Source organism: Cinclus cinclus, chromosome 4, assembly GCF_963662255.1.
Source record: "Cinclus cinclus chromosome 4, bCinCin1.1, whole genome shotgun sequence".
Classification (NCBI taxonomy): domain Eukaryota; kingdom Metazoa; phylum Chordata; class Aves; order Passeriformes; family Cinclidae; genus Cinclus; species Cinclus cinclus.
In genome coordinates this window covers 54,542,204-54,559,799 of record NC_085049.1, presented here as the reverse complement: position 1 = coordinate 54,559,799, position 17,596 = coordinate 54,542,204, and the positions used below count along the sequence as shown (strand labels likewise).

The following is a 17,596-nucleotide window of genomic DNA, read 5'->3' as shown; positions in this document are numbered from 1 at the left end:
TCTGGACCACCTTAATTGAAATAAGGCCCCTTCTTTTCTGGCCTCTAAACAAACTGGAGATTTTGAGTGCTGAACCGAAGAGAATGTGTGTGCCATTAAAGCTCCTAGCTCTCCTGGTTTGTCTTCAGGAATCATTAATTTAAGATGTTAAGCACACTTTAAATGGAACCTTCTCCTTTGTCCCTGACATGCCTAAATCCATTCTCTACACAAAATTGCCCATGCCCTGACCTACAGCTGGGTCCCCAAGATACACTTAAAACAGGTATTAAAGAGCATTTGCCCACATCTCTGCAAATGCTTAAAATGGTCAGAATTTTCATAACGGAAAAATTTCACACCCAGTTTTGAGTACTCTTTACAAGATCAAAAAATGCACAGTTTTTTTAAGCTCTTAATATCACACAGGAGCATTGATTATATGTCTGAGTACCAAATCACAGAAGGAAGCTGAAGAAAAACATTATTGCATGTGAGACAATGAGAAGGACTGAATGTGAAAATTCATTGATGCAAACAGACCTGAACAAGGGACCACTAAACTAGCAGTAGTGCCTTGTAAGTACAGGTATCAATCTGTGCAGATGTGTTTTTGAGACACTTTGATAGTTATTATCAACTCAGTAGCACTTCCTACGGTCTTACTTACACCTCAAATGAGTTTGCACTGTTTACAGCCAGTGTGAAGACATTTGCAGGCTAATGGGCAATTGTTCAATCCCTTACTGATGTTAAGGAGCAGTTGCTCCACCTCCAAATTCAGTGGGAACGCTACTTTGGATATGCTTCTTTGCCACTCCTAATAATTCCAGGCTGTCAGTGGTTAGATGTCATTTCCCTTTGATGTGGATTTTTAACATTTTTATTAAAGACTTGCAGACCTGATGGAAGAACATCAAGAAGAGTTAGCAACAATAGAGTCTATTGACTCAGGAGCTGTCTACACTTTAGCTCTGAAGACTCATATTGGAATGTCTGTGCAAACATTCAGATACTTTGCTGGATGGTGTGACAAAATTCAGGCAAGTGAATATATAAAAGAAATTATCAATGGCGGTGCTTCTCTATGCTTCTTTTTTGGTGTTATTCTTCTGAAATAGTGCCAAAAAGTAGTAAAATGAAAAAAGTAACTGAAGAATCAAAAACTAAAGCAAAATTATAATTTTACCTAGAGTGAGTCCCTGTCAATACAAAAGGATACTCCACCTCCAGCTGGAGATAAATATCTAAGAAATCAGCTGAGGTGTCACAGTGGATATACTTGCTTGGTCAGCTCTTGATTATTCATGGGACAAAATGTTGCTGTGCTCATCATGCAGAGAAGTGCAGGGATTTGTATTTTGCTACAGTCTGACCAAGGCTGGTGAGTTTGCTTGATGGCACAGGGTGTGGAACACATCCAAGAGCATTTCCTCCAGAATCTTTTAAGACCAATCGAGAGTATCATGCAGCTTTTTTTTTTTTTTGCTTTTGTTCATCAGACCCTCACTTTATGTTCTCCCATATTTTTTTTTTAATCTATGCTGTTATTTCATCCAGCTGACAAGCAGGACTTGACTGCAATATCCACAGTAGGAAATTATACAGTAGAAATCAAACATCTGTGCCTCTTTCCCTGATGGAAAAATGCTTGTGGTTTTGAAGCCTACTCTGTAACTTTCTGAAACATACTTACATGGCAAAAAATTATAAATCAGTATGAAGATTTGTCCCTCTTCTGTTTTTTAGGGTGCTACAATTCCAATTAACCAGGCCCGGCCAAACCATAATCTAACATTCACCAAGAAAGAGCCAATTGGGTGAGTACCACTTTATGAATTTTTCTTCTTAGTGACAGCCTTGACATGCAGAAAAACCATTGAAAAGCTGCCATCAAATATGTAATCTTTTCCTGTTTTTCCCTGCCTGAAGTGTCTGTGCAATAATTATTCCCTGGAATTACCCACTGATGATGCTTGCATGGAAGAGCGCAGCTTGCTTGGCTGCAGGCAACACCCTTGTACTCAAACCAGCTCAGGTAAGAGCAAAAAGAAATATACTGATGGCTCAGATGCTCCTGTTCAGGCAAAATGATTTAGGCAATATAGATTTCATCCATAGGTTGATGTGTCATAGGTTAATTGTGTCATATATTTGAAAGTGCCCTTGCAATAATACAAACTGCCATGGTGATACAAAGTATTGATTGATTGATTGACTCCAATTCTGCTCCAGTGCTGATCTCATTTTCAAGAAATAATTCTTTTCCACAAGAAGCCATCACTTCTGATTTGCCAATACCCTAAGAAGGTGAATATTGTATCAAAACTGAGATGTATTGAATGTAAAAGATATTATCATACATTTAATTAAAATAGGAGACATAATCTAAATGTTTCTACTTAGGTCACACCTCTGACTTCCTTGAAGTTTGCAGAACTCTCAGCTAAAGCTGGATTTCCTAAGGGTGTTATAAATATTCTGCCTGGTTCAGGTAAAATTTCAAATCATTGTTTTTCTAGGAGATGTCATGCTAAAACTGGTGAACTTCTTCACCTTTTTGAAGATATATTGCATGTTCATAGGTACTAGGCTTGCATCTTTTCATGCAGCAATTTCACACGTTTCCAGAAGAGAACTGAAAAAAATCTGCCTTTAGTTAGTGGTAGGAGCTGTCAGCCTACACCCTTTACAAGTTCATACAACTGACACAAACACTCTGGAAAAGATTGTATTACAGAGAAACATGTTTCACTGGATTGTAAAGCTTCATTTTTTCTCCTAATTTTGTCATCAGATATGACTGTGAGACCTAGAGCAAGCTGGTAAAATACATATTCATAGTCCACACTGTGTTGTCTGATGTTACCCTTTTCCTCCTTCCCCTAAGGAAGAAAAGTGACAAAGTAATTATATGGGGCAGGTTTACAAATTAGATTATTCTACCTACAAAGGAATACTAAGAAGCCCTTTAGTCCAGACAGATGGGAGAATTTGAAGACACTAATGGGATCCAAGTTTTTCTTAGTCATACAAAATAAAGCTGCAAATAGAAATAAGGATGTGATACTACTGCATTTGATTTGTGGTGTAAGTTCCTTCTGTGTCACAGTGCTCCTGCTGGAGTGGTAAAAACTGTCCATGTACCATCCAGTTACACTGCTTTTCTCACCATGATAGGTGGCTTGGTGGGACAGCACCTCTCTGAGCACCCAGATGTTCGCAAAGTTGGATTCACTGGTTCAACACCAACTGGCAAACAGATCATGAAGAGGTACTCTCAGCAAAAGAATCATGAATAAATCCTGCTTAGTCTGGTTCTGAAGTATCTTACTAGATATATTGTGCATGTAGCTATAATGAAAAAGCATAAATACATATGGTTATTTGCCACCATGTAGAATTCTAAGTAACTACTAGACAATAGAGGTTTATACATTTTCACTAGTTATTATTCAAATGAAATCATGAAAAAAAGACATTCAAAATTGTGTTTATATGAGTATTTTGGGGTTTATATGACTATTTTTATTTTTACAGTGCAGCTGCTAACCTGAAGAAAGTTTCTCTTGAACTTGGTGGCAAATCACCATTGATCATATTCAGTGACTGTGAACTTGACAGAGCCGTAAAAATGGTAATGTTACTTTGAAGTAAAATTTATTCAAAGCCTTTGTGGTACATCCTCACAGTATTGCAATATTCCTTTTGACTTGCCAAAAAAAACCCCAAAAAACCAAAAAAAACCAACCAAAAAGCAGGGATCCTTTGCATGAAAAACCTTGAGATCTGTTAGAAAACAGACTCAGATATTTCTTTATGCCAGCAAAATGTAACTGTTCATGCCACCCAAAAAAGGCAGTACTAGAAGAAATATTCATTAGAAATTACAACAAAACAAAGAATTGAGCTCCCTATTGCCATATAATTTTAAATCAATTAATCAATCAATCAATCATTCATCAAATATCAGTCATAATAATTCACCTTCCTTACCAGCTATATTGTGTTCAAAATTCCTAAGTAAGATGTTGCATTGGTGATATCCTTTTACATAAAGCATTAAACTTCTGGGGTTACAAATACTCAATGCAAGTGTTCTAAGGGAATGGAATGGAGGGAGACTGAACATAATGCATGTAAATATTAATGGAGTTTTTTTCTGATCAGGGTATGGGAGCAGTATATTTCAACAAAGGAGAAAATTGCATTGCAGCTGGCAGGCTGTTTGTGGAAGAATCAATTCATGATGAGTTTGTTAGAAAAGTGGTAAGATATTCAAGGACTAAAGTTTAAGCATATGTTTTGCTGTGGCAGAAGGATCCACTAGTTTTACAGTGGTTATTTTTTGTTTCTTATTTTCAGTTGCTTAGTTGCTCATTATTGCTTATGATAGACAGTGATGCTTCTCAGGAGCCTCTTACAGGGTTAAAAGGAAGCATTGAAGGGAGATATTTGCACCAGTAATACACAGATAAGTGACAGTTAAATAGATATTGTACCTTCAGTGATAGTTCATATTCGACTAGGAAAATAAGATTATAAATAATTACCGAACTCAGATCAATGTGATTGAAGAAGGTTTCTATAAAGTAAAAAAAAAAAAACCAACAAAAGGAATATTGGAAGCCTAACTAGAATAATCTAATAGTCGCCATGCTGTGCTACTGGAAAAATCATCTATTTTGCCTAAGAACAGGAAATCACTGTCTTAAGTCATTTGCCACTGGTAAAAGTTAACATTTTACAAGCCTATCTCAATAGCAGATGAGAATATTCACAAGAAACAAGCATAAAAAACTTTCAGAAGTAATTAGAGATTATGAAACAAAAAGGCAAAGACTTATTTTAAAAAGGGAGAAGCATTATATCTAAGAATCTGGTAATTTCTTAGATTCAATCTTCAGAGCACCAAAAAAATGTAGCATTCAAAATTTCTGGTCACTTTAACAATATTGCTGTGGTATGTAACTTTGTTTTAATTGGGTAACCCATAGGTTGAAGAAATAAAAAAGATGAAAATTGGTGACCCACTTGACAGATCTACAGATCATGGTCCACAAAATCACAAGGCACATTTGGAAAAGCTGCTGCAATACTGTGAAACTGGAGTAAAAGAGGGAGCAACTCTGGTGTATGGAGGAAGACAAGTATGTAGACCAGGTAAAATACTTTCCAGGGGTATTTAGAACATTTACACTTTATGCAAGAGCTGTCACAATTGACTCAGCTGTATTTTGTGGAGTTGCAATATCATGGGAACAGGACCAAGTAAGCCCATGATACCACAGAAATTTAGATTCTTATATTATGAGAAGCTGTGCAATTTAAGTATCTTTATTTAGATCTTACAATTTATCTTCTTGTTAGGTAGGAAGAAAAATAGAGGGCCTCTGTGACTTGCTGTAACCTTGTCTTAGAGAACAGGGTCTTCCCCCAGGGAGTCACCTGGGCTGTGGCATGCAGGGCAGGGAACAGCACATATTGTCACCTATAAATACAGACCATTCTTTTACCCTTTTGTCTGCCATTTTCTTGAAGTTCATGCATTTCCATACATACTTCATTCATATCTACTTTCCATTTCAAGTTGCTAGTTATTTACGACCTCAATGCATGGGACAGAAATGGCCTGGACAACAGCAAACCCTTAAGCACTTTTACCATGCTCAAATGCTGCTGTATCCTCTCTTTAGGTTTCTTCATGGAACCCACTGTATTCACAGATGTTGAAGACCATATGTATATTGCCCAGGAAGAATCCTTTGGTCCTGTGATGGTCATCTCTAAATTTAAAAATGGGTATGTTCTCTTCTGGTTACTGTTAGAAACTTTATTTTCCCATTTTCACCCTAAGTGAAGAAGTGACAGTATTTTGTTAAATCTTGTTAGACCAATCTGAATATCCAGGAATATTAAGTTTGTGTGGTAATTGCAACAGCTCAATCAAATTACAAAGTGTGTATTCTTCCCAGTGGAATTACTTATTTTTCCTATTACAGAAGACTACAGCGTTGTGTATTGTGTAACATTGGCACATCACTGTTGCAAATGAAAATCCCTCTGTATATTTTGTAAATATACATTTATTACATCTGTTATTTCTAATATCTCTCATTCAGATCATAAGAATTATTTAACATACAAATGAGATTAAAACCCTACATACAAACTTCAGATAAATATTTTCATCAGGTTTCATTTTCCGCAGTTTGATAATAAATTTAAGAACCAGCCATGCAGATAGCCCTTCACATCCATAAACTCTGTAGTCTTAATTTAGTCTGAATTTTTTAAAGTTTTAAACTACTATTGATTTTTGAAGCTGTATGGAAATGTGATGCAGATAGAAAATAGCACTCTGGAAATGGCCTGGAAAGTTGTGTCTTGATACCAATTTAAATTCCAGCTTTTATTCTGCATTAACTTGTAAAGCTGGACAAAATTTTAGCAAACTAATTCATCATCTGCTACCATGCTCTGCTTTACAGGCATTGCTCTAATTCCCATGTTGCACAGTAGCAACATTTCCCATGACATTTCTCTATGTAGATATTAACCTTTGAAATGTGAGGTTATGAGCTTCAGAAGCTTGAAGTAAGGACATGAATTTCCATGGATCTCTCGGATTGATGCACAGATTTGTCCTTAATAAGTCATCTTTAAAAAAGCTGACTGGAGAAGAAAGGCCTTCTGAAAAATTGCTTCAATGACATAGAAGGTGGAGGGTTTCTAACACTTGTTTATTTTACCTAGTTGCAATTAAATAATTTCTTTCCCCCACAGGGATGTGGATGGAGTATTGCAACGGGCAAATGCCACAGAATATGGCTTAGCTTCAGGAGTTTTCACAAAAGACATAAACAAAGCTCTCTACATCAGTGAAAAGCTAGAAGCTGGGACAGTTTTTATTAACACATACAACAAAACAGATGTGGCAGCACCATTTGGTGGATTTAAGCTGTCTGGCTTTGGGAAAGATTTAGGTAAGTTGTCTCCTTCCCTCATTCCTTGTCTCAGAGTCCTAATCAATGAAAGAAACTGGCTACAGTGTTATCTAGTAAAACATGAGCTATGGGTGCATTTCCTGCCTCCAATTACAGTAACCCAATTCCACTTCTTCCCTAAATATTCCCACTTCAGTACTTCCCATTCAGCCTTTCATGTACATTTGCTAAATAACACAGAATATTCCTCTCCAACTGCTCTGAGAGCAGGTAAATAAATTACAGAGCAAATAAATTATCCAGAGCTCTGTATAGGCTACAAAAGGCTGTCAAGTAACAATGGTTATTAGATTAGGTATTCTTTCCCTCAGAGAGAATGCTAATTTAGGTCTCTCCTCTAAGTAAGAGCATGGCAAACTTTTTTACACCTTAAAATGTCACCAAATTTTTTCAACAGCCACAGAAAAAGATACATTAAAAATACTCTCTTTTCAAAACAACTTTTTAGAAAAGTGAAGTCAACTGTCAAAGAAACTTCACAAGTCTGGACAGAGACTTCGTGGCAGAGAAAAAAGGAAAACCAAATTTCATTCACACAACAGATTTTTTGCTTTTGGAATCTCGAAAGACATTTCCTGAAACCAAAAAGAGTGATGGCTTCAGGGAAAAAAAGATTACCGATTTTCACACAGCTTCTCTACCTATCACCTTTAATAGAGGAGAAGCAAAGTTAATAATTTCAGCTATGGGCCCCCAGTGGCCTTCTAAGGATCTGCTGCTGCTTGGGGAGCTGCTTGTTAAATTCCAGTTCCCTTTTCTTCCTCATCTGTTGGATTTGGCCTCTTGTCAAACCAGGTCTATAAATCACAGTGGGAAGGCAATTAGTTTTCATTGTTGCTTAAGGACTCAATTATTGGCTACAGTCTGACAAAATTCATTTAGCTGCTGTTCTAACAGGTGAATATTGTGCTTGTACAGGTGAAGAAGCTCTTCATGAATATCTCAGAACCAAAGCCATCACTGTGGAGTATTAAAGTAACAGCTACACTTGGGAAATAGACTTTCAGAAGTGTTTGAATCTTGATGACTACACAAAGCACTTGATACCACACCTAGGATATGCTGTCTGCAGTGCTACAACCAAAAGAACAAAACAAAATACTCACTCCATGGAGAAGTTCCTATAAATTAGGTCCAAATTTCAGTCTGGCAGACAATGGCTTTTGAAAATCACCCTGAAGTTAAACTATGTAGCAGCAACAGTTGGTAGCACAATTTCCCCCCCCCACCCTCACCCCAAAACCCCCCCAAGAATATGGTTCAGTTTCTTTCTTTAAAATATAACTGAATAATAAGTTCTCACATACCTACTTCATATTTCTGTGACATAATGTTTACATGATTATTTTAAATCCTTAGAAACCATTAGGCTTCTAAAGCTGAACTAAAATATACTTATTATGCCATTTTTGCTAAAAATCAGTTCAGGTTTTATGCAATTAAACACTCTGCTCTGAGGATTTTTCAGCAGTAAAGAAAACCTTTGTGCCATAAGAAGTAAATCAATGCAAGGAAGTGCACTTACTATGATCTTTGTATAGTACATACAGAGTTCAATATTGGTGTTAAACTATGCATATTGAGCTAAAGTTACTGAAAATATTTTCTACTTTTTTGTTGATACGGAATGTGGGATCTGCCTGCAATTTGAAAGGTGGTTACATTAACAGATTAAAATCACTTTTTGTGTCTGTGCATGTGGACTGTAATCACTGTTTCATACTGCATAATTATTTGTATTTCACACTTTTGGGTTCTTTTTAAACTGTGGGAAAATCCCTTGTAAAATGACCAAAGTCAGATGTTGGCTTTCCAACTTTTTTCAGTTTGGAAGAGATTTTCTATGGATTGAGACCTTATTTAACTAAGCCTGATAAGACTCCTTGCTCTTAGAATGCAGAAACACTCAAAGCTTCGTCTATCTGTGGGCTGCTATTAAATGTAGCAGTCCAATCCTTTGATCCCCATCCTTCCCCTTCACTAAAATATTCCATGGTTTAATCAGTAAATCAGGTCTCCATCCTATATTTAAGCCACATTGTTAAAGACAGACCAGTATCTTCATTATTTCTTACCACAAATACTACAGAAACAAGTAATAAAACTACAACTTTAGGTGCAGGATTCAAAATAAATTCTATAAATAACTGCACGTTTCAAGTCATGACATTTAGTTTAATATTTGAGCAAACACAGTATAGAAAATTTTACTTCAATGGTGTAGAAAATACAAAGTTCCTTTAAGAAACAATGACATCCAGGAGCATGACAGATACTTCTGAAATGCAAATTGATCTATGAAGCAAATGTAATAGCCCAAACCATTGTATTTGATCAATATGAGGTAAGTATGAATGGGACACACTTCCACTGCTTCTGGTTTCACAATCGTGTCAAGCCAACTTAGGTACAAGTTGAAATTTCACCTTTTCATCCTTCAGTGACAGTTAACAAAATGGAGACTGGAAATGTGGCAGGGAAACTGGGGGATGAAAAGCATAGCTTAAAGCTATCATAACACCCCAGAGGCAGCCTCAATCCTTTGAGTATGAAAGGTGTTTACACCACAGTCACAAAGGGTAAGTAACCCTTTGCTGAACTCTCTGCTCATGGCTGTCCTTACCCAGGCTGGCTCAGCTAGAAATGGGCTTGCTCAGCCACAGCTCTGGTGTTTGGCAGTCACCACCATGAATGCAATGTAGACATACCTCTGAGGCATTAAAGATCATGTTTAATATTGGAGAGAGTGTACATAACACTTCACAGGATATGGAATAGAAAAACAAAGCTTTTTTTCTTCATTCATTCTTTCTTGCCCATGAAGCAAAAAATTTTGTCTTCCTATAAAAAAAAAGTCTTTCTTCAACAAAGCAACAGAACAAGAATTTTTAACTTTCAAGTGCCCCTTACCCTAGCTGTTTTCTTGGTGTAATCTACTATCAAGTGCATTTCCCTGTTACTTGATGGATCAAATCACACTTAATTCTTCAGAAATTCAGCCTTCCCCAGTCATGAGTTGAACTCTACACCATGTAAACTTAGCATTTCACAGGAACCTGAGAGATGCTACACTGGGAAACAAAGCGGTTTTAAGGGCCAACTCTTCAAAGTGAGAAAATGTTATTTGGTTGGTTTGGCATTTCTTAAAGTAAAATAAAATGGATTTACTCGTTTGCTTTGCTGTCCAAAATTTCTATTTTGCCCTTTTCTCCCTTTTGTTTAGGAAACTTAATGTTGTCTACTGTCACTTCATCAGTTACAGAGTCATCTTCCTCAGATTCTGAGTCATCTTCTGAAGTCAGCAACTCTTCATCTGTATCAGAATCACTCAGTTCAACCACAGCCACATTCTGAAAAAAAAATCTCAGTTGACACATTATATATACTACATATATATATATATATATATATACACACCCACACTACAGCACTTCTATCACTGGAGTAAAATAAGGTGAACACATTAAACAGCCTACTACCATAAGAAACCACTATCACAATAAAAAAGACTTTTGGGTTTTCCCAGGATTTTACAAATATTAAGAGATACCTAAATATTACTGGCCTATAGGAAATCTAAGGCCATATTTATATCACTATCAAAGAGAGACCTGAGTCAACAGCTGAACTCAGATTGTGTAAATCAGATAAACTGACAAGCAGCAGGCATCAAAACTACATTTCAGTACAAAATTCAAATTAAATCATTTAGTGTATAAAGGGTCATAACAAATATACAAATGTATGTAGATATATATATTAATATATTTCATATCTTACATTGTAGTAGTATTCAGGGCACTACAACTATTCTAAAACAGCAAGTAGTTTAAGCTACCAGGGTGTTTTTTTCGAGTGATCTCATACATCCATATACAGAGCCATTTTTGAGGTCTGCTTAGCCAGAAGCCACTTGGATGAGCCATGGACACATACCACCTTCATAATAAAATTTTCTTATACAAGCATATGGCTGCAGCATTTCAGTTAAAACCAGAAATAAAATACATATACAACTGTAAATAAACAGACAAATACCAGCAACAAAGGATCACAACACCACTAATGACTTTTCTAAACCCAAGATCTAGTCATTCCTAAACATACCAAGAGAGCAGAGCTGAAAGTCAGTTATTACTCTTACACTAAAGCTTTCTGCTATGCCTTACTAGGCCTTATGTTGTTCAGTTTCTAAACCAAATCACCTAGGAGACATTTAAAATACAATTTGTGACTTCTGATTCAAAGTTATCGATACAAAACCATGTCTTATTCTACTTGTTCTTAAACTACTTTATCCCCAGTGATTAAATTCTGCAAGTATGAAAATCAGGATGTAAATTTCAACCAAATAAGCATGTTTATTACATCTATGTTTTGAATCAACAGATCACAGACTAAGGTGAAGACTTCACAGAGAATGGTAAAGACTTCACCTTATCTATTATACTACTCATTCTAAGATCAAAGAGTTATTTTAATCCCATCTAGATTTACGTTAAAATAAAAAACAAACAAACAAAAAAACCCCCACATATTTACCATTTCTATAACTTTTTCTGTTTCACTGTCTAGATGTTCAATATCAAACTGATGAGCAGGTGTTGTCACCATTTTTCTTTTGAGCTCATCATTTGCCTGGGCCATCTGTGGTAAAAAGCTCTGTACTCGGTCCAAAACTGAAAAGAAACAATTATCATATATATATATATATATATATAGTCAAAGAGATGCTCATTAGTGTTCACATTTATACCTCAGTTATGAGCCTTTAAACAGATTCCATTTAAACTGTAATTTCCAGCTGTCTATAATATTAAGCATAGACTGAAACTCTTAAAGAAGATGGAAAAATTAGCTGTAGCAGATGCCACGATAGACTAAAGGTCAACGTAATTAACAAAAGAAACTCTAAAATGAAGATGGTGGGAGAAAGATGGAACCTCCAGGCTGAAGTATAAAGCACTTATCCTCTACAGCTCAGTCCTGTGGGACTTCACAGGAATTTTTAGGTAATCAATGGAATTAGGTGAGTCACACTCATATCCCTTCCATGGAAGAAGACAATAATTTCATCACCAGGATTTCCTCAAATAAACTGCTCCACACATGCAGATGAACCAAACCCTAGTTTTCTTTCTTTAAGAAGAGGTACTATGCCAGGTGAACTCCACAAAAGTTTAACAGGTATACTCTACCTTTGAAACACCGTCATCTTTGTAGAGACTTTTATCCAATAAAGAATTTGATGTAACTTTTTTTTTTTAATTTCATCCTGATCACAAAAAATAAAATAATTTGACAGTTTTCCTTTCAAAATTAAATGCTTTTATAGAATAAATATATCATACAGAGAAATTACTTCTAAAATGAGATAAGATGCCCAAGCAAGAACTCCATACTGGGAAAGAACAATCTGTCCCTAAAACTTAGAGCTGTAATGCCTAGTATTACAAAACCTAATTTTGCAGCAGCAGCAGTTGCATGAGTCACCAGTGGGACATGGAATTGTAATGGATGGAGGACCTGACCTGAACATAAAAAAATACTTTATGTCAGTTTCTTTAAGAAACTGAACACAAAAGCTTCTCCCTTTACCTTTTCAAGGAAAGTACTGAAGCAAAAGTTGTGTCACAAGTGTTATCTGCTACTTGACACAGTTCCAGGGACAAGCTCCTCTTTACTTACCACTGCTCCTTGGCACCTTAACCGTCTGTAAAGTTGTGGCCTTCTTGCTGCTACATTTTGAATTAATCAGCAAAATGTCTTCCAGCCCTGCAAACAAACGAGTATTGAAGTGCTTAAGCTGACAAGTTCCCCGTAATTGTCATCTGCTTTTGCTGCTCTTGGAGGAAATACTGGGCTACAGGGGCCAGGGGTCCCACCCTGCAGGTCACCTCTCAGACACTCCTTTAGTTTAAGCACAAGTTCCTTAACCTGTTTTTGAGCCAAAGATTGATTGAGAGTTACAAGGCGTAGAGAAGAACACTTCAGGTACCGCACAGCCAGGCACGATGAGCTGGGAGCTCAGGGTGCCAGCGGCACTGATTTAAATTCCGGTGCCAATGACCTCCGCTAACTGTGGGCAGCAGCAGTGCCGGAAAACCCAAATTCGGCATTTAAAATCCTCATTAATGCTCATGACCTACCGGTCATCATTAACTAAAGCACAGCGTTCTTTTTCACTTTTTTTTTTTTCTTTTTTTGTCTCATAAAAACGCTACGGCTGTCCACAGTTTAACGTGGATCTCCCGGTTTATTTACTTCGCATTACCATAGCCCTGCCCGGGAGACCAGCTCTTCAATACACGCGGTTTGCAAGCACGGGTGGGTCACCGACGGCCCCTCCCTCGGGCTGCCGGGCCGGGCCGGGCCGGGCCGGGCCCCGCTGGTCTCGGGCCGGGCCGGTGCCGGGCTCACCGGATCGGTGCCACGCTCACCGGGTCGGTGCCGGGCTCACCGGGTCGGTGCTACGCTCACCGGGTCGGTGCCGGGCTCACCTGGCCGGTGCTACGCTCACCGGATCGGTGCCGGGCTCACCGGGTCGGTGCTACGCTCACCGGATCGGTGCCGGGCTCACCGGGTCGGTGCCGGGCTCACCTGGCCGGTGCCGGGCTCACCGGATCGGTGCCACGCTCACCGGGTCGGTGCCGGGCTCACCGGATCGGTGCCGGGCTCACCTGGCCGTCGCCGCAGGTCCAGCAGCTCCCGGGAGGCCGCGGGCCCCGCCATGCGCCCGCCCGAACGTAAGTGGAGCTGCTCGCGCCCTCGGCTGCGGGGCGCCCCCTGCCGGGCGGGAGGACCACCGGCGCTGCCGCCCCCTCCCGTGTGGGACAGCGGGGACAGGGAGATGGCCGTGGAACGGCTTGAGCCCTCTGAAACACAGCACGGAGGACAGCGGTGTCCTGGGCTGCATTAGGAAGGGCACTGCCAGCAGCTCGGGGTTGGTGGTCCTGCTCCTCTGCTCAGCCCTGGAGCGCTCTGCCCAGTTCTGCGCTCCTCGGGACAAGAGGGACACGGAGCTCCTGGAGCAGGTCCAGGAGAGACAACTGCGATGATTAAAGAATGGAAGCATCTCTTTGAGAGGAGAGGCTGAGGGAGCTGGAGACCTGTTTAGCCTCGAGAAGAGATGACTGAGAGGAGATCTCGTCAATGTAAGTATGTAAAGGGAGAGTGACAAGAGAATGGAGCCGGGCTCTTCATGGTGGTGCCAAGCAACAGGACAACAGGCAGAAACTGATGCGCAGGAAGATCCACCTGAACATGAAGAAGAGCTCCTTTACTGTGTGGTGACCACACACTGGAACAGGCTGCCCACAGGTGTTGTGGTGTTTCTTATACTGGAGATATTCAGGAACTGTTTGGACACAATCCCATGCAAAGTGCTCAAGGACTACCCTGCTGAAGAAGAGAGATTGGACCAGACGATCCACTTCCATCCTGACTGTTTCTGTAATTTGGCACAAGAAGTCCGTCCCATCACCATGAAGAGCCATGAACATATGGAACCAAGCTGCCAGCAGGTAACATCACCTGAATGCCTGCCAGTGCTGCTTGTCTCTCAAAACTCCCCAATTTTCGTTTTCAAAATTTGACAAATGAACCTAAAATTAAATATCAGAGCCTGAGGGAGTTTTAATCATCCTTTGGAAAAAAACCTTACACAACCACCAAGTTCAGCTGACACTGGCCAACCTGTTATTCAGGATTTGTTCTGCAGTTTCTGTCCTTATCTCTTCTGCAGTTTCTGTCCTTTCACATCTAGACGATGTGAAAACTGCTAAAAGAAAACTGAATGGTTCATAAGAAACAAGATGGGAATTCCAAGACGAAAATGAGAATAAATAGTAATCAGGTAAGTGGTATTTATAGGCCCTCATTGCAAAGGACACAGGAAAAAAAACAACCATGCAGCCACTCAGATCTCAGTATCCTGGAATGAACATGAATAAGAAGCAAACCTCTGCAAGGCCTCAATAAGAGAGACCACTCTGCTGTTTTCCTGACAGACTGTCCCAAACAAGTGCTCTCTGCCACTTCCCCAGCCCACCCACAGTGCCAGGTGCATTCCACTGAATTTGCTACCTGGTTTGCACCTTTCTCCCCAACTATGCTCCAGAATTTCCATTTCCCAGAAAAATCTCATTGCTAGCTTTAATGACTGAAAAATCTTGAGGGCTGAGGTTTTTGCCTTGGGCCTCAAAAGTGAGTCTTCCTGAATTTGTACGCAACCCAAAATAATAGTGTGTGAACCTCAAACAATATATTTCATCCATGGGTATTATGTAATTTCCATGGAGGGCGGGGCATAATGCTGTCAAGGAACCTGTAGGAGGGAGTGATGAAGTGATTGCCCAAGATAACCAGACGAGCAATTAGAAAATCCAGAAATAGCACCCTCAGGTGCTATTCCCAAACCTCAGGTTTACAGTCTCACCTGTTGCAACCGTGGCAGATGTGATCTTTATCTGATTTGTAGGGTAGCCCAGCTAAGTACCCATGCTGTGTAACATCCAAAAGCACACATGGATATTCAGGGTTGCTACTAGGGTAGGGAAGCTACAGTATCTGCAGCACAAATCCCCAATAAATACAGGCTTGAGACAGCCAAATTATTAGCTCTGAGGTTTGGGCTGCTTTGTTCATTTCAGGTGGTACTCACACGAGTGTTCGAGTGTTCGAGCTGGTCCTGTATCTTTCACTCTCCTAGTGCAGAATGTTTTGGCCCCAGTCCTGGAAACACATTTCCCTGTGCTTAAGTTTCTGCTATTCCACATATCCCCACCACAGCTAGCTCCAGTTTATGGCAGACACTTGGTGACTTGCCCATGCTGTCTTTTGACTCTCTGTAGACAGGGAAAGGGGCACTGTATGTTTGGCTGCTGTTACCATCATTAAATTTTCTCTTTTCATCCTCTTTCTTCCCTTCTTCCCTTTCACCTTCCAGTTAAGGCATCTTCACCACTTCAAAGTGTTGAGCAGCAATTGAGGAATAATACTAGTACTGATAATAAACAAACAAATTTAGCTAGCTTGACTGTTTTAATGTATTAATAGAAAGTGTTAATAAGTGCTTTGCAGAACAGAAGTCCAGCAAGGCCTTGGCTCCATACTCGGTTAAACAGAGGGAGCTCATGTCAATCAAGGGAGGAGCTCACAGACTTAGACGCTGTTTGCAGGGTGTACAGTCCAGCTGGGCAAGAACAAAGATATTCCAGCTGATCCAAACACTTCAGAAAGTTGGATTACTGAGGAAGCTGCTTTTAGCCAACTGGCAGGAGAGAGCGACAACAGTGCTAGTGGCTAGCAGTCAGGAGTCATTACCAAACGGCGACTCCTTTCGCCGAGAAAGCTTCTGCGAGTGGAAGTAAAGGCATCGGCACCGCCGGCGCTGCCCGGGGAGCGCCCTGGAGCCTCACTCCCCGGCGCTTTGTTTCCCCCGGCCGCGGGGCACCAGCCGGGCCCTTGGGGGGGCAGCGAGGCGGGGATGCAGCTTCGCCCCCGCTACCGCGGAGGGGCCGGGAGAAGCAGCGGGAAGGGGACGGCGGCGGGTCCGGCAGCGGGGGCTCGCCTCGGGGGCCAGGCTGGGATCGACCACTGGCACGGCGCCCCGTCCCGTCCCGTCCCGTTCCCGTCCCGTCTCACGGGCGGCGCGGGGCGGCGGCGCTCGGCTCCTCCCTCCCCCGCCCAGCGGCGGCTCGGCGCGGCCGGTGGCGGCGGCTCTGCGCATCACGGGCCACATCATCGCGGGGGCCGCCCGCTTCCGCGCCTGCTCAGTGGCGGCGGCGCTCACCTAGCGCGGAGCTGTCACCGCCGCCGGCTGCTCCCGCCCCGCCGCAGCCATGGAGCGCGACCCCGCGGCGCTGCCGGCACGGCTCTCGCCCAGGTGAGGGGAGGTGCGCGGCCCGAGGGCAGCGAGGCGTCCCGGGCCGGGGGAGGCGGCGGGGGACCGCGGGCGGGAAAGTTTCCCGGCGAGCGGCGGAGCCCCCCGAGCGCGGCGCCGGCCCGCCCCGATGCCGGGGTGCCCAGCGGCGCCCCGGGCTGCGGACGCTCGGTGCAGCCCGCCTCCCGTCCCGGCCGGCGTTCCCGGTGCCGCGGGGCTCGACCTCCCCGTGCTGCGGGCCCCGACACTCCCTCCCGGCCGCCCTTCTCCCGCAGCCGCCCCCCGGCTCCGGACGGGCTCCGCTGCTCTCCGGCCGGGCCGGTGTTCCCGTCCCCGGAGCGCGGATGTCGCCGCCCGCGCCCCGGTACCCTGCGCTCCTCAGAGCCGCTCCCGCAGAGCCCTCGTTCCATCATGTGCGCGTCCATCATTATGCGCTGCTCCAGGTAGCCTGGATAATGACCCTTTCCTTCGGCTTCTCTGTGCCTGCACAAGACCTGCCCGACGTTCCCAGTAGCCCGTATTCCTTGGAGCTCTCTCTCTACATCCATATGTGCAGGCAGTTCTGTTCCCACCTTTGCACCCATAAAAACGTGCCAGACTTTGTCACCGCAGATGCAGTGCTAGACAAGCATGGAACCTCTACCTGAACAGCACGTGTATAGACTTTAACCATCATCTCTTTTTTACAAGTGTCGTAATTAACATCCGATGGCACATTTATTCTTTT

General features: G+C 41.8%; 2 protein-coding genes across 2 annotated transcripts in view; one reads left to right on the top strand and one right to left on the bottom strand.

Moving 5' to 3' along the window:
- ALDH1L2 (aldehyde dehydrogenase 1 family member L2) overlaps positions 1-7,960 on the top strand; it is a 28,047-nt gene extending 20,087 nt beyond the window's left edge. The window contains exons 13-23 of the mRNA XM_062491274.1: positions 872-1,022; positions 1,729-1,799; positions 1,912-2,017; positions 2,386-2,473; positions 3,160-3,253; positions 3,520-3,616; positions 4,150-4,248; positions 4,977-5,142; positions 5,676-5,781; positions 6,766-6,965; positions 7,905-7,960. Coding sequence (XP_062347258.1) covers positions 872-1,022; positions 1,729-1,799; positions 1,912-2,017; positions 2,386-2,473; positions 3,160-3,253; positions 3,520-3,616; positions 4,150-4,248; positions 4,977-5,142; positions 5,676-5,781; positions 6,766-6,965; positions 7,905-7,960 — 1,234 coding nt within the window. The remainder of the gene's footprint in view (positions 1-871; positions 1,023-1,728; positions 1,800-1,911; positions 2,018-2,385; positions 2,474-3,159; positions 3,254-3,519; positions 3,617-4,149; positions 4,249-4,976; positions 5,143-5,675; positions 5,782-6,765; positions 6,966-7,904) is intronic.
- Positions 7,961-9,206: 1,246 nt separating this feature from the next.
- NOPCHAP1 (NOP protein chaperone 1) lies at positions 9,207-13,718 on the bottom strand. The gene is made up of 4 exons (XM_062492520.1): positions 13,667-13,718; positions 12,675-12,761; positions 11,529-11,665; positions 9,207-10,336 (listed from the first exon to the last, which is right to left on the bottom strand). The coding sequence occupies exons 1-4, from the start codon at positions 13,716-13,718 to the stop codon at positions 10,151-10,153; spliced, it is 462 nt and encodes a 153-aa protein (XP_062348504.1). The 3' UTR covers positions 9,207-10,150.
- Positions 13,719-17,596: the final 3,878 nt, after the last annotated feature.